Raw genomic sequence first — 17,295 nt, forward strand, 5'->3', positions numbered from 1 at the left:
CTTAGTGTCTGAGAAAGAATCAGAAGCGAGAACTCCTAGCATCTTATTCTCGAAGGCTAGGGGGAGAGTTGCCATCTAGAGAGGATCTCTCCAGACTTGTAGAGTGGAGGAGATGAATAATTCCTCCTACTTTGCTACTCTTTGGGGAAAGGGGGGTTTGGGAACAGTGAGGGCACATACAGCAATGCATGCTCCCTATGAAGGCTCCACAGCTTTCAGCATGTCACCACAACACCCAGCATGCCCCATAGAAGCACCACAGCACCCAGTATGCCCCATAGAGGCACCACAGTACCCAGCATGGCACCACCACACCCAGCATGCCCCAGCATGCATTTTTTGTATTAATGGAGAGGAGAATTTCATTCAAAATTTTGCTGGGCAGGCCTACTTAGACCGCTGTCAAGTTCATGTAAATTTGTTCTGGTTTGTGGCCATGCCCATTTTTTGGCTGGAGTACCTAAAAATGCCCTGGATTTCGTAGGATCCTAGCAGCGCTCCTGCTTCTCAGTAAAATATGTTTAAAAAAAAAAAAAAAAGGAATCCAGGACTGGTACTGAATTAATTTAAAGGCTCTAGATTTAGACTCAAATATTTTCTTTACCATTCTAGTTTTAAAAGTTCCCTATTACACATTCAGGATTTTCTTTTGATTATCATTATCATTTTTTATTTTGAATAATTAATAATAATAACGCCTATATTTGTATAGCGCTTTCTCAAAGCAATTGCGAGGCAGCCACTAGAGTGCACTCAGTAGGCAGTAGCAGTGTTATGCTGGGCATACATGGGTCGATCCGGCTGCCGATTAGCCGCCAGATCGACCCCCGCCGCGCCCGCGCTCGTCCGCGCGGATCGATTTGCGCTCGTCCCCGCGGCGGTCCTTATCAGCCGCTCGATTCCCTGCCATTGTCCGCCGGCGGGAATCGAGCGGGCGCGGGTCGAGCGGCATGATCGGGCCAGCTGAATATTATCAGCTGGCCGGATCAGCTGGTCGATACATGGTACAGAAACGTACCGTGTATCCCCAGCATTAGGGAGTCTTGCCCAAGAAACTCCTTACTGAATAGGGGCTGGCTTACTGAAGAAGAAGAGCTGAGATTTGAACCCAGGTCTCCTGAGCCCTTAACCAGTACACTATTCAGCCACTATATAGCTCCAATATCTTCTGTGGTGCTGTGTAGCAGACCCATATTAACAAAGCAGGTGGAATGGGCACGAGGCAGAATGGGTACGAGGCAAGTCTGGTAATTTGGCGATGCTATAGGCTGCTGTGTAATTATCGGTTATGGTGGAGCCCAGTGAGTAATTTGGCTACCAGAACTCCTGATATCGGTATTGTGGCATCAATGGGAAGGAGGGGTACATTGGGTTCTGGGGTGTTATTGTAGGTAAGGGGAGGGGGGTTAGTGTTAGGCATATATGGGGACAAGGTTGGTGTTCGGAGTAGGTGGGGGAGGGTTATGGTGCCAATATATGTTACAAATTTTTTCATCCAATCTTACCATTTCTATGTAATATAAGGCAACTGCCTAAATTATCCTTTCAGTATATTCACTTAATTTACCCTTATACTACATAGAAATGGTAAGATTGGATGGAAAAAATTGCACCATATATGGGCAGTGAAGGATAGTAGAATATTGGTATAATTACCAGTATTCTACTAACGGGCATAGTAGAATAACAGTAATATTACTGATATTCTACTATCGGAATTTCCTTGCACCCATTTTTCCTGGTGCAAATGTACCGTACATCATATTAGAATTCTCACCAATGTGTCTGGATGCATTACATCTCTCCAATGCACTGTTGTATGCATTTTGTGCATAAACACACACAGTTAAATGCAAAGGACCCACTGGGAAGAAACTGCAAGTGCACAGAAAAGCATAAAATTCAAATGCACACAGAAAAGCATAAAAAAGCAAACATTTTTCTATGCATTTTGTACTTGTTTGGTGGGTCAAGACCTGAGGCTTGAATAAAAATGAATCTTTTTTTTTTTCAATTGCCGATTTCAGAAATCTAAGGTCTTTAGTGAACAATTTGGGCCTTGCATGTGCTTTTATCCAATTTTCAGAGCACATGTGCAAGGAGACATGACATGCTTTTCAGGCAAATCTCGGTAGTCCTTTTCCGATGCTTGTGTTGTAATGCAATGCAATTCTTGTTCAATCAAGAGACACTGCCAGCAGAATTTTTGAAAGAGAGCTTCAAAATGGTATGCATCTTTCCATAGTTGCTTGTATTACACAGGACGACTTTTCCCCAAAGTCGGCAGCTCCATCCAGCTGGAAAAAGTCGTCCTGTGTAATACAAGCAACTATGGAAAGATGCATACCATTTTGAAGCTCTCTTTCTCCTCTTTCCAACGACACATAAACCGTCACCCTACGCCTTTTAGTTTTCAATATTTTCGCGATATAAATTACGGCCGCCGTGATTTCAATCGCGAAAATAGCGAAAACTAAAAGGTGTAGGGCGGCAGTTTATGTGTCGTTGGAAAGAGGAGAAAGAGAGCTTCAAAATGGTATGCATCTTTCCATAGTTTCTGCACTGCTCGGAGTCCCTTTAAATGGACTTTTCAATTGCACAATGAGACCAAAAATTACAGAAAGTACTGAGGGAAAACAATTGGGTTCTGCTCTTTGCACTGATGATTGGAAGAGGAAAGAGGTTCTAAGGACATTAACAATATAACCCATGCATCTTCTACAACTACAAATAACAAAAACATCACCATAATGGAAGTTTTCTTCCAAATATAGGAGGGTCAACCAAAAAGTAACTGCCATTTTCATTTAATAAACTATAATAACATTTTACAGCATTTATTTTATTTTTGACATACTGTATCTTCTGATTAATTCTCCTCATAATAACCTCCTTTATTTAAGCATTTATCATATCTTTTTACAAGGTTTTCAATCACTCCTCACCTCACAGTTGGAGCGACCTGGGATGAGAGGCTTCATGATAATGCTGCTGAATGAATGGTTACTGGGGTTCTGCAGTCATGTGGCAAGCAATACAGGGAGAGAATAGATTAACCTGATAGACACAAGTTGAATTGTACTGAAAGAATACCTTGCATGGCAGATAAATGAAAACGGGTTTCATTTTCTGGATGACTCTCATATATGTATACAATAAAAAAGAAACAATTATTTACAAAAATACACAGAGAAATGGCAAGTATAAATGCTAATCTGTACTACAGATCTAAAGAGCAATAAAAAGATCAGGGGCGCCCAACCTGTGGTCCGCGGCCCACTGCTGGTCCGTGGGACGTTTGCAGTTGGGCCGCGGGACTGTCCTCTTGCCCCCCCCCCACCCGATCCAACCCCTCCCTGCAGCTGCCGCCGCTGCTGTTACCTTAGTGCAGCGGCCGCTTCCTCTATATTCCCTCCACTCCTGCACGCGTATAACTGATTCCCAGCAGCACGCCCGGCGGCTGCTGTGATGAGCAGGAAGTAGGGCAGCGGCTTTCTGTAGTGGCGATGTGTATCACGGTTACTATGGGAACCGCTGCCCTGCTTCCTGCTCATCACAGCAGCCGCTGGGAATCAGTTATACGCGTGCAGGAGTGGAGGGAATATAGAGGAAGAGCCTGCTGCGCTAAGGTAACAGCAGCGGTGGCGGCCGCGGGGGGGGGGGGGGGGGAGGGATCTGGCAGGGGGGCACTACCTACCCATACTAGGGCACTATACTGGGCATTATACTAGCTATACTGGGGCACTATACTAGCCATACTGGGCACTATACTAGCTATACTGAGCATTATACTAGCTATACTGGGGCACTATACTAGCCATACTGGGCAATATACTAGCTATACTGGGCACTATACTAGCTATACTGAGCATTATACTAGCTATACTGGGGCACTATACTAGCCATACTGGGCAATATACTAGCTATACTGGGCACTATACTAGCTATACTGAGCATTATACTAGCTATACTGGGGCACTATACTAGCCATACTGGGCAATATACTAGCTATACTGGGCACTATACTAGCTATACTGAGCATTATACTAGCTATACTGGGGCACTATACTAGCCATACTGGGCAATATACTAGCTATACTGGGCACTATACTAGCTATACTGAGCATTATACTAGCTATACTGGGGCACTATACTAGCCATACTGGGCACTATACTAGCCATACTGGGCACTATACTAGCTATACTGGGCACTATACTAGCTATACTGGGCACTATACTAGCTATACTGAGCATTATACTAGCTATACTGGGGCACTATACTAGCCATACTGGGCACTATACTAGCTATACTGGGCACTATACTAGCTATACTGAGCATTATACTAGCTATACTGGGCACTATACTAGCTATACTGGGAACTATACTAGCTATACTGGGCACTATACTACCCATACTGGGCACTATACTAGCTATAGTGGAGTAACTAAACTAGCCATACTGGGGCAACTATGCTAGTTATAGCGACACAATGCCCCCCCCCCCCCCCCTGTGACCCGCTGCACACGACACTTTCCACTAGGACGCGCACCTCCCCAACACCCTCCAAGTTTCAATTCTGGCAACAAACTACGCCTTTCAATCTCAACTGAGCTTCATCCCCATGTCCAGCATTCATTCAACCCATCTAGATTTTCTACCCATCCTGATTTTGTTTTACAGTAATGCTGGGCATACACGAGTCGATCCGCCGGCTCGATTAGCCGCCGGATCAACTCCCGCCGCATCCCCGCGTGTGCCCGGATCGATTCCCGCTCGTCCCGCCGGTGCTTCTTATCTCCCGCTCGATTCGCCGCTATTGTCCGCCCGTGGGGATTGAGTGCGGAATCGATCCCCGCGGTGATTGGACACGTTGGATATTATCAATCGAGCCATTAGGCTCGATTGATAAGCCTCCCTGACTGCAGTGTATGCCCAGCATAACAGTGGTTACAATTTCTCCACACTCAGTGACTAGTGACCTCCACTACAAAAGGGAGGAGGGGGCTTACCAGATGCTAATTACAGGAACAGGAAAAAAGGGCGCATATGGCTAATGGACTAAAAAAGGTGCACCATAGGCTCCAATGCAAAATATCGGCTACTGGGCGCCAAATAAGTAATTAGGGTGCCCGTTAAATAGCGGTTGCAGGGACCGTGTAATCAAAATTTTTCATTTACAAAATACGTTTTGTAACAAATATCATTTAGAAATTCATTTTGACTAGCGGTTTAGGAGTACAATGCTTAAATTATTGTTATGAACCTTATTAGCTCACAAATAGATCGCTTTTTGAATTAACCTTGTTTTCGAAATTACAATGCATAAATTATAGTTTTCACATCTTTTAATCTAATATATTGTTTTTTGTATTAACATTATTTTAAGATTTTTTTTTTATGCGTACAATATTGTTAGACTATTTATTCTATTACAAATATATAGTGTTTAGTTGTTTTTTTATATTAACGTTATTTTAAGATTTTTTTATGTGTACATTATTATACTATTGGAAATATATCGCTTTTTATATTCATGTTATTTGCAGTAAAGTAGGTGGATATTTAGGGTTAGGCACCACCACAGGGGTTTTAGAGTTAGTCACTGTCAGGAACCAGCCCCGCGGCAAGCCTGCAGATACGGTTCCCGCCTGTGGGTTTGACCAGATCGAGAGGGGAAGCAGCCTTAGTCGAGCTAACACAAGACTGTGACCCCTCAGAACACTTCTCACTGCCACCACTAGCTGTTGCTAGACACTTCCACTCTGCTGTCGAGTTATCTGTATGCAATCCACGTTTCCGTATTCGGGTCAGCTTTGCGCTTTAGGCCGAATATGGGAACGCCACGCACACACAAACACAGTACAATCGTACAGTAGCACGGCACAATCAGGCACGGAACTTGTAATGCAAGTTACACTGCAGTCTCTCCTTCTAGGCTATGAGCATTAGTTTAGTACAGCAGAAGTCAAACTTATTAAATAACGATTTGATATTCCAGAAAAAGTGGAACAATGCAGAAAATATATACAAAAGATTTACAAAAACAAAGTAAAAGTTACAAAGTAAAAGTTACAACGATACACACAAGACAGGTTGCAGAAATAAAAGGGAAATAAACGCTACCAGCTCTGGTCCGACCAGGTTAGTCCTAGCGTTTGGTTTCTAGCCCCAGAGAACTACGAGTTGTGACTATCATAGCTGAGGCTTTATATTTATAAATTGTTTGCACAGAACGCTTGTCAAATCCTTTCTGTGATATACGAACTTCAAAGGGTTCCTGTTTTAGCTTTTGAAGTTTGCAGATTTCTAACACTCAAACGCCTCCAGACCAATATTCAGACCACAGGTAAAATTATATTTTAAACACACACATCAAAAGATTTTTGCATAAGGCTTCCTGCTTCTTCAACATCCCAGCAGGCTTGTCATATGTAAATTCCAGAGTTTCCTGTTAGCCCTTTGAACTTTGCAGACTCAATTAGTCCGATTGTATTTTGGTCAACAGGCAGCTGTTTACATGAATACAAAGATCAAAGCAATGCAACACCTTTGCAGGATGCCGGACAAAAGGGGATCGTTACCTAATTGTATCCTTGATGGTGGCCCCAGTGTCCAGAGGACACTGAATGCTAATGTACTGTTGCATGGCCATGCAGACAATCCAATTAGCAGTGTCCAACTCCCAGAGGAACTGAATACAGAAGCTCAAAGTACTTCATCCTGTCATACAGACAATCACAGCTTCCCTCCAAAGCCAGACTGGCTGACATACACATGTGACACAGCCAGAAAATATGAAAATATGGCTTCTGTATTATCCCAACATCATGACTAGCTGTGATATCATGACAGTCACCACCAGGAGAGTCTTAGGGTTAGTAGTTCAAGCCTTTTATTGTTTTAATATTGATTATTTTGGCATACAACTCATGAAAAATAAAAATTCCTATCTCAAAAAATTAGCATATTTTATCTGACCAATAAAAGAAAAGTGTTTTTAAAACAAAAAAAGTCAACCTTTGAATAAATTATGTTCAGTATGTTCAGTTATGCACTCAATACTTGGTCGGGAATCCTTTTGCAGAAATGACTGCTTCAATGCGGCGTGGCATGTAGGCAATCAGCCTGTGGCACTGCTCAGGTGTTATGGAGGCCCAGAATGCTTCGATAGCGGCCTTAACTTCTTAACGACCGCCCCACGCCAATGGGCGTGGTCGCAGCGGCAGCCCCAGGACCGCTTAACGCCAATTGGCGTCAAGGCCTGGGGCTCTAATTTGCATGAGATTGCGCGCACGCTGCGTGCCCATCTAATGCTCGGGGGGCGGAGCTCCACCCCCTCTTCAATCTTCGAGCGGCAATCACTGCTCGGGAGAGTGTTAGACGGCGTGATCGCCGTCTATTTACTTGTACAGCGCTGCGATTGGCAGCAGCGCTGTACTGGGGACAGCCGTGTGACACGGCTGTCCCCTCCTGAGGCTGGTGAGTGATCGGCTGTCATAGGCTGAAGCCTATAACAGCTGATCACACTGATTGTCTGGCGGGGGGAGGAAGGGAGGGAACGGGAAAAAAAACAAAAGACACGTTTTTTTCTAATAAAATAAAAATATTTATAAAAAAATAAATAAACACGGGGGTGGGGGGAGGATCAGACCCCACCAAAATAGTGCTCTGTTGGTGAGGGGAAAAGGGGGGGGGGGGGGAAATCACTTGTGTGCTGTGTTGTACGACCCTGCAGCTATGCCTTAAAGCTGCAGTGGTCAATTAGGTGAAAAATGTCCTGGTCTTTAGGGGGTTTAACACTGCAGTCCTCAAGTGGTTAAGCTCATCCAGAGTGTTGGGTCTTGCGTCTCAACTTTCTCTTCACAATATCCCACAAATTCTCTACGGGGTTCAGGTCAGGAGAGTTGGCAGGCCAATTGAGCACAGTAATACCATGGTCAGTAAACCATTTACCAGTGGTTTTGGCACTGTGAGCAGGTGCCAGGTCATGCTGAAAAATGAAATCTTCATCTCCATAAAGCTTTTTAGCAGATGGAAGCATGAAGTGCTCCGAAATCTCCTGATAGCTAGCTGCATTGACCCTGCCCTTGATAAAACACAGTGGACCAACACCAGCAGCTGACATGGCACCCCAGACCATCACTGACTGTGGGTACTTGGCACTGGACTTCAGGCATTTTGGCATTTCCCTCTCCCCAGTCTTCCTCCAGACTCTGGCACCTTGATTTCCAAATGTCATGCAAAAGTTGCTTTCATCCGAAAAAAGTACTTTGGACCACTGAGCAACAGTCCAGTGCTGCTTCTCTGTAGCCCAGGTCAGGCGCTTCGGCCCCTGTTTCTGGTTCAAAAGTGGCTTGACCTGGGGAATGCGGCACCTGTAGCCCATTTCCTGCACACGCCTGTACATGGTGGCTCTGGATGTTTCTACTCCAGACTCAGTCCACTTCTTCCGCAGGTCCCCCAAGGTCTGGAATCGGTCCTTCTCCACAACCTTCCTCAGGGTCCAGTCACCTCTTCTCGTTGTGCAGCGTTTTCTGCCACACTTTTTCCTTCCCACAGACTTCCCACTGAGGTGCCTTGATACAGCACTCTGGGAACAGCCTATTCGTTCAGAAATTTATTTCTGTGTCTTACCCTCTTGCTTGAGGGTGTCAATGATGGCCTTCTGGACAGCAGTCAGGTCGGCAGTCTTACCCATGATTGCAGTTTTGAGTAATGAACCAGGCAGGGAGTTTTTATAAGCCTCAGGAATCTTTTGCAGGTGTTTAGTTAATTAGTTGATTCAGATGATTAGGTCAATAGCTCGTTTAGAGAATCTTTTCATAATATGCTAATTTTTTGAGATAGGAATTTTGGGTTTTCATGAGCTGTATGCCAAAATCATCAATAATAAAACAATAAATGGCTTGAACTACTTCAGTTGTGTGTAATGAATCTAAAATATATATAAGTCTAATGTTTATCAGTACATTACAGAAAATAATGAACTTTATCACATTATGCTAATTTTTTGAGAAGGACCTGTATTATTGTTATCAGCGTTATAAACAATATTTTCAGATTTGTATTTCAAGTAGAAACGATAAAATATGATTATAGACAAGATCATTAAATTTCAGCTACACCACGCGCCCTTTTTTCCAGGTGCCCTTTTTTGATGTACAGTATGCCTAATTAGACCCAGTTTATAAGGTCAGCTGTCAGCATATTAATAGGAGAACCTTTGCCAGGAACAGTGCTTTTAATCTTATTAGATCAGCCTCCAATATTCAGTCCATCCCCAATCTAGCCTTAGGTCATGGAAGAATAAAGCATGTGCAACTCTGTGTTCACTTTTTGAACTTTAAAGTAACACCAATTTTAAAGACTTGACACCAAAATTCAAATAATGGGTCCACTTAACAAGGATCCACAGAATGAAAATGCCAACATACTGCATATTATATCCAAAATGTGCTGCCACCTTTCTGCTCTTCTCCATGGCATCTGGTAGAAAGATTCACCGGCTGTAGAAGACTCCAGCAGTAGTAGAATGACCCAGCAGTGGTAGAGGGATAAATCAGTGGTAGAAGGCTCCAGCAGAAGTAGAAGGACCCAGCAGTAGTAGAGTGACCCAGCAGTCATAGAGGGATACAGCTGTGGTAGGACCCAACAGTGGTAGGTGGACCCAGCAGTGGTAGAAGGATCCAGCTGTGGTAGAAGGACCCAGCAGTGGTAGAAGGTTTCAGCAGTGGTAAAAGGACCCAGCAGTGGTAGAAGGACATGGTATGGTGGTCCTCCATAAGGATCCTCAACCTGTAGTGTGTCTTCTGCCTTCTGTGCAGCAACTCCTTTTTATCAAAAAGATAACTGAAAGAAAATCTTTTCATCCTAACAGCAGGGGCGTAGCAATAGGGGTTGCAGAGGTTGCGACCGCATCAGGGCCCTTGGGCCAGAGGGGCCCCAAAGGGCCCTCTCTCAACTGCAGTATTAGCTCTCTATTGGTCCTGTGCTCATAATAATCACTTCTATAGATACTTTGAATAGTGGTAATCATTAACTAGCTGTTCCCCATCCCCTTTTTGCAACTTTGACACTATAGTTGCCATTGGCAGGTTTTGGTGCGCCTTATCAATTATTTATAGAATGCTTGGGGGGCCCCATATTAAAACTTGCATCGGGGCCCACAGCTCCTTAGCTACGCCACTGCCTAACAGAGTGGATGAACACACAGCATTGAATATACTAGTAGTCTATTAAATTATTTAGCTTTGCCAGATATTTGTACTATTATCCTATATAGCTGCAAATATATGCCAAACAATTACCCTGCTTATATTTATTTACCAGAAACTTTTATTCTTTTCAGAACCACCCAGCAGTCCAGAAAATCTTTCAGTGGATAATGTTGATGATACATCCTTATCTCTGAGATGGAAAGCTCCTGAGAAAGAAGGCACCTTTGCTATTGATGGCTACCTGCTCGAGTACCAGAAAGAAGGCAGTAAGTTCATGCATATGTAACATTGTATTTGTTGTATCTAAGATGCTTTAAAGGATATCTGATGTGAACAATCATAATCAAACAAGCTACATACATGTATCACATGCTGTACTGATGAGGACCATGTCCTCTCCTCATCTCATGGGGGATTATCAGGATCCTCTTTATTTTCAAAAGTATTTACTAAACAGAAATTGATAAATCCAGTGACGGATTGCGGAGAAACCGCCGCGCCTCCTGACAGTGAGGCGGCGGTATCGGCGCACAGAGCGGCGGTTTCCCCGCAGCAACATGCGTCTAGTTTGTCTGGACCCAGTAGTGCACACAGATGGAGAGCTACGTGCGCGCACGCCGCAAGACAGGCTTTTTATACCAATAGGAGAAGGGTCAGCTGATCGAGGAGGGCAGCTGATCCCAGCTCAGTAGTTGAGTGGTTGATGGGAGCTGGGCGGCGCTGGAGAGCGCTTCACTATATATATCTCTTGCTGTTCAGTTGCTGGTTGTCTGGCGTTGCGAATGCCTATGTGTTAGCACTCAGACATAGTCAGATCTTTCAGTGTGGTGGAACCAGGTGGACCTGGGAATCCACACTTAGCTAGTTCACTGTATTATTATCTGTGTTATTCTCTAGCATAGTTCCAGGGTGTTGAGACCACGGACCTCACACCCCAGACTAGGAATACTGTGTATCACACCATGACTAGGGAACTTGTGTTATCATTCTGTTATACATCAGACTAGTTCCAGGGTGTAGAGACCACGGAGCTCACACCCAGACTAGGCATTGTTTGATATCTGTTATGACGTATTGCTTTCCTGACCACTCCTCTGATCTCTGATTCGGTACCTTGCATTTCTGATATTCCGTTGCCAAACCCTGCTTGTCTTGGATACCGAATCAGCTTCCTGTTTTTGTACTTAATCTGTCAGTGTGTTGCCGACCCGGCCTGCCCGACCTTTCTGGCTGTCACCCACCCCTTGGGTGCTCAGCCTTCCTGCAGGGGCCCTCTGCTTCTCAGAGGGGGCACTGCTGCATAACCAGTCAGGGTCTCCTTCTCCTGGAGTCCTTGACTGTAGTAGAGTCTGTCTCTACTTATTGGACCACCTGCTACCCCGGTGGTCCAATTTCCACTGTTACACCAAACACTTACACGCTTCAGGTGTCCAGAGGTTAGCAATATATCTGTATTATCGGTGATTCTGCAGATCATCAATAGTCAGGTATATATCTGTATTCTTGGTGATACTGCAGATCACCAATAATCAGATTCTCTCTGCGTGCTGACACCAATCGTTACAGAACGCCAGACCAAACCAATATGGACGCACTTAGCAGTCGTCTTGACACACTCACCACGGTGGAAAACCTCATCAGAGTGATGGACGGTCAGCAGGCCCAGATCTCTGCTATATCTGGGTCACTACAAGTCCTCCAGACGACTGTAAGTTCAGTGCGATCCCCTCCGGTTACAGAATTGAGAATGTCCGTACCAGAAAAGTTTTCTGGCCATAGATCTGACTTTCAGAACTTTAAGAATCGTGTAATGTCATATTTTGAACTGAGGCCTAACCTGTCAGGAACAGAGGCACAGAGAATTGTCTTCATTAAGACCTTACTCTCAGGGGATGCTCAAACCTGGGCGTATAATTTAGCGTCAGGGCATGAAGCACTCAGGTCAGTTGAGGAGTTTTTTAAGTCCATGGCCATAATCTATGATGATCCAGACATTTCCTCTACCACGGAGCGGAAGTTGAAAACCTTGCGCCAGGGCAAGGATCCTGTGGAGGTTTTTTGCACCGGAGTTCAGGAAGTGGTCGGTGTCGGCCAGGTGGGGGGCTTTAGCATTGCTGGATTGTTTCCTATCAGGGTTATCAGACGCAGTCTCTGGTTTGATGTTGGGATATCCTGAACCTAAAACCATTGAGGAAGCAATCTCTTTGGCAGTGCGGGTTGATCGTAGGTTACGATACCAAAGACAAACCCATGGTAAGGACCGAATTAGATATGTCTCCTATACCACTTCTCCACCGGCCTCACCGCCACCTGAGCCTATGCAAATTGGTCAGTCCACATTAACACGGGCAGAGCGGAATCGCAGGAAAACGGAGCAGCTCTGTTTGTACTGTGCAGAGGAGGGTCATAGAGTGCAAAATTGCCCCAGGAAGTCGGGAAACGCTGCCGCCTAGGAGTAGTCAGAGGTAATACCCTAGGCGTGCAGTCTTTACCTCTACATGACAATCGTCTGCTACTTCCCTGTTCTGTCACATGGGAGGGTCAGACTGTTTCCACTGAAGCTTTTATTGATTCCGGTTCAGCGGCTAATTTTATTGATTACGATTTTGCTAAAAAATTGGGAATACCCATGCTCCCTTCGGATCAACCGATCCGGGTCACTGCGGTGGATGACTCTCCTCTGCAGAGTAGGCACCCTTTATCTCGTACTCCAAATTTGCAACTCACGGTGGGGGTCTTACATGGGGAAAGTCTGCAATTTCTGGTTCTGCATATGGCAACCTCTACCATCATTCTTGGAATGCCCTGGTTACAAATTCACTCGCCTCAGATTGACTGGGTTTCAGGTCAGCTAACGAGCTGGTCATCCCATTGTTTTCATCATTGTTTAGCGAAAGTAACCATAGGTAATACCAACATTCAGGTTGAAGGTGTACCAAAACAATACGCAGAATTTGCTGACGTCGTCTGTCCGGAAGCGGAAGTGACGTCAGCCGCTAGAGCGAGAAGGCGGCGATGGAACGCAAGGAAGAAGGTATGTATCCCGCCGCCGCTGCTGCCCGCTGCCCACACACATTCACTAGCTGGAGGGGGGCGCAGAGGGGAGAGCCCCGAGGTGAGGGAGAGGGGCGAACTTCCCCTCTCCCCGCCGACTGTGGGCAAGGCTTTCCCCTCATGCTGCCACCCCTCCAGCCCCCAAAAAACGGCCACGAGCGGGCCCCGGTGGGGGGGGGACCCCGCTCTGAAATTCTGCAGGGGGATTTTCAGGTGTCTGCTGCCCACATTACGATTTTCAGGTGTCTGCTGCCCACATTACGATTTTCAGGTGTCTGCTGCCCATATTATGATTTTCTGGTGTCTGCTGCCCACATTACGATTTTCAGGTGCCTGCTGCCCACATTCCGATTTTCAGGTGTCTGCTGCCCACATTATGATTTTCTGGTGTCTGCTGCCCACATTGCGATTTTCTGGTGTCTGCTGCCCACATTGCGATTTTCAGGTGTCTGCTGCCCACATTACGATTTTCTGGTCACTGCTGCCCACATTGCGATTTTCAGGTGTCTGCTGCCCACATTACGATTTTCAGGTGTCTGCTGCCCACATTGCGATTTTCAGGTGTCTGCTGCCCACATTACGATTTTCAGGTGTCTGCTGCCCACATTACGATTTTCAGGTGTCTGCTGCCCACATTGTGATTTTCAGGTGTCTGCTGCCCACAATACGATTTTCAGGTGTCTGCTGCCCACATTGCGATTTTCAGGTGTCTGCTGCCCACATTGCGATTTTCTGGTGTCTGCTGCCCACATTACGATTTTCTGGTGTCTGCTGCCCACATTACGATTTTCTGGTGACTGCTGCCCACATTGCGATTTTCTGGTGTCTGCTGCCCACATTGCGATTTTCTGGTGTCTGCTGCCCACATTGCGATTTTCTGGTGTCTGCTGCCCACATTGCGATTTTCTGGTGTCTGCTGCCCACATTACGATTTTCTGGTGTCTGCTGCCCACATTACGATATTCTGGTGACTGACTGCCCACATTGCGATTTTCTGGTGACTGACTGCCCACATTGCGATTTTCTGGCCCACATTACGATTTTCTGGTGAACACTGCCCACGTTACGATTGTCGTCTGAATGCTGTCCACGTTACGATTTTCTGGTGAACGCTGCCCACATTACGATTTTCTGGCCCACATTACGATTTTCTGGTGAACACTGCCCACGTTACGATTGTCTGGTGAATGCTGTCCATGTTACAATTTTCTGGTGAACGCTGCCCACATTACGATTTTCTGGTGAACTCTGCCCACATTACGATTTTCTGTCCCACATTACGATATTCTGGTGAACGCAGTGCCCACATTACGATTGTCTGGTGAATGCTGTCCACGTTACAATTTTCTGGTGACTGCTGATCACGTTATGATTTTCTGGTGACTGGTGCCCACATTACAATTTTCTGGTGAACTCTGCCCACATTACGATTTTCTGGCCCACATTACGATATTCTGGTGAACGCAGTGCCCACATTACGATTGTCTGGTGAATGCTGTCCACGTTACAATTTTCTGGTGACTGCTGCTCACGTTACAATTTTCTGGTAACTGCTGCCCACATTACGATTTTCTGGTGAACTCTGCCCACATTATGATTTTCTGGTGAACTCTGCCCACATTATGATTTTCTGGCCCACATTACGATTTTCTGGTGAACTCTGCCCACATTACGATTTTCTGGCCCACATTACGATTGTCTGGTAAAATGCTGCCCACTTTACAATTAATTTACAGTGAAACGCTGCCCCATTACGATTATTTGGCACCTATGGGGGGGGCCCCATCCAAATATTCGCAGGGGGGCCCAGTGATTTCTAGTTACGCCCCTGCTTGGACAATATACTGATCTTTTCGTCTAGTCTCTCTGAACATCGCCAGCATGTCAGATGGGTTTTGAAGAAGTTAAGACAGAATCAACTTTATGCCAAACTGGAGAAATTCCTCTTCGAGGTAGAGTCAGTAGCCTTCTTGGGGTACATTATCTCCACTTCTAGTCTCTCGATGGACCCAGGGAAAGTTTCTGCTGTCCTGGAGTGGCCTCAGCCTGTGGGGCTGAAGGCACTTTAGAGATTCCTGGGGTTTGCTAATTATTACAGAAGGTTCATTAAGGGGTACTCAACCATCATTTCCCCTCTCACCAGTCTCACCAGGAAAGGGGCTGACACTCACCACTGGTCACCAGAAGCTCATGCGGCCTTTTCGACCCTAAAGAAACTGTTTTGTTCTTCCCCGATACTGAGGCATGTTGATGTCGCCTTTCCCTTCATCGTAGAGGTTGATGCCTCAGAGGTGGGGGTGGGAGCTGTGTTGTCTCAGAGGTCAGGTTTGCAGGGCAAGCTGCACCCATGTGCCTACTTTTCTCGCAGGTTTTCACCCGCCGAGAAAAACTATGACATCGGCAACCGGGAGCTCCTGGCCATCAAATTGGCGTTTGAGGAATGGCGACACTTGTTAGAGGGTGCAGAACATATTATCCAGATCACAAGAATTTGGAGTATATTGAGGGGGCTAAGAGACTTAGCCCTCGCCAGGCCCGATGGTCCCTGTTTTTTGCAAGATTCAGATTTGTATTCACGTATACTCCCGGAAGCAAGAATGTCAAGGCCGATGCTCTTTCCAGGTGTTTTGAGCCCGAGTCAGTGCAGCCTGCAGCCCCTGAAACCATCCTACCCCCAAAGGTAGTTCTGGCAGCCACTGAGACATGGAGAGATTGGACAGCCACGTTGAATCCCTACCAACAGGATGTTCCAGAGGGAAAACCTGAGGGGGTCATGTTTGTGCCACTGCCTTTCCGCTTACAGATCCTGCAATTCTTTCATTCTCACAAGAATGCTGGTCATCCTGGAGCCACCAGAACCCAGGATCTAGTAGCTAGATGTGCCTGGTGGCCTACCTTGGTTACAGATTGCAAGGAATTTGTAAGAGAGTGTGCGGTATGTGTGAGAAGCAAACCCTCTCGTCAGGCCCCCGTTGGCACTTTACAGTTCTTGCCAGTTCCCAATGAACCCTGGACTCATATTTCCATGGATTTTGTGGGTGAACTCCCTCGGTCTGAAGGCAAGTCAGTCATTTGGGTGGTAGTGGACCGTTTCAGTAAGATGGCACACTTTGTCCCTCTGAAAGGACTCCCCTCGGCCCAGTAATTGGCTGATCTCTTCATCCTGCACATCTTCCGGCTGCATGGCATTCCGGAAAATGTAGTGTCAGATCGGGGAGTCCAATTTGTTTCAAAATTTTGGAGGGCCTTTTCCCATCAATTAGACATGGAACTCGCATTCTCATCAGGCTATCACCCACAGACCAACGGTCAGACCGAGAGAGTTAACCAATCGCTGGAACAATTCCTCAGGTGTTATGTTGCTGATGCGCAAACTGATTGGGTAAAGTTTTTGCCATTCGCAGAGTTTGCGCACAACAACCTGAAGAGCTCTTCTTCTGGGTTCTCCCCATTCCAGGTGGTGTCAGGGAGGTCACCTAAGTTTGCTCCTTTGCCAGTCGCATCTACTCCTTTCCCAGCTCTGGAGGATTGGCAAAGGGCTCTGAAAGAAATTTGGGGAATGGTTAAGAGGAACCTAGGGAAAGCTTTCCAAACCCAGAAGAAGCAGGCCGATAAACATCGGTCAGTAGAGTGGAGATTCTCCCCAGGAGATTTGGTGTGGGTGTCCACTCGTCACTTGGCCTTAAAACAATTGTCACCCAAGCTGGGTCCTAAGTTTATAGGACCTTTTCCAGTGGCCAAGAAAATCAATAAAGTCACATATGCCATTGATCTCCCACCCAGTATGAAAGGTGGGAGATCATTCCATGTGTCCCTGTTGAAGCCAGCAGTACAGGTGGACTCCTCTCCCCCCCCCCCCCCCCCCCCCCCGTGTTGGTGGATGACCAACCAGAGTATGAGATTGAAAAGATTCTGGATTCTCGCCTGGTGCAGAATTCTGTGCAGTATCTGGTCCACTGGAAGGGATATGGCATAGAGGAGAGATCTTGGGTGCCAGATTGCCGTATGCATGTGGAAGAATTA

The 17,295-nt window shown here is 46.0% G+C and overlaps 1 protein-coding gene across 1 annotated transcript in view; it reads left to right on the forward strand.

Moving 5' to 3' along the window:
* The window catches only part of LOC137544395 (myosin-binding protein H-like), a 125,513-nt gene that overhangs the window by 50,797 nt on the left and 57,421 nt on the right, over positions 1-17,295 (forward strand). Inside the window, exon 2 of the mRNA XM_068265462.1 lies at positions 10,350-10,484. Coding sequence (XP_068121563.1) covers positions 10,350-10,484 — 135 coding nt within the window. The remainder of the gene's footprint in view (positions 1-10,349; positions 10,485-17,295) is intronic.

This window comes from Hyperolius riggenbachi, chromosome 2, assembly GCF_040937935.1.
Source record: "Hyperolius riggenbachi isolate aHypRig1 chromosome 2, aHypRig1.pri, whole genome shotgun sequence".
In the NCBI taxonomy this organism is placed as follows: domain Eukaryota; kingdom Metazoa; phylum Chordata; class Amphibia; order Anura; family Hyperoliidae; genus Hyperolius; species Hyperolius riggenbachi.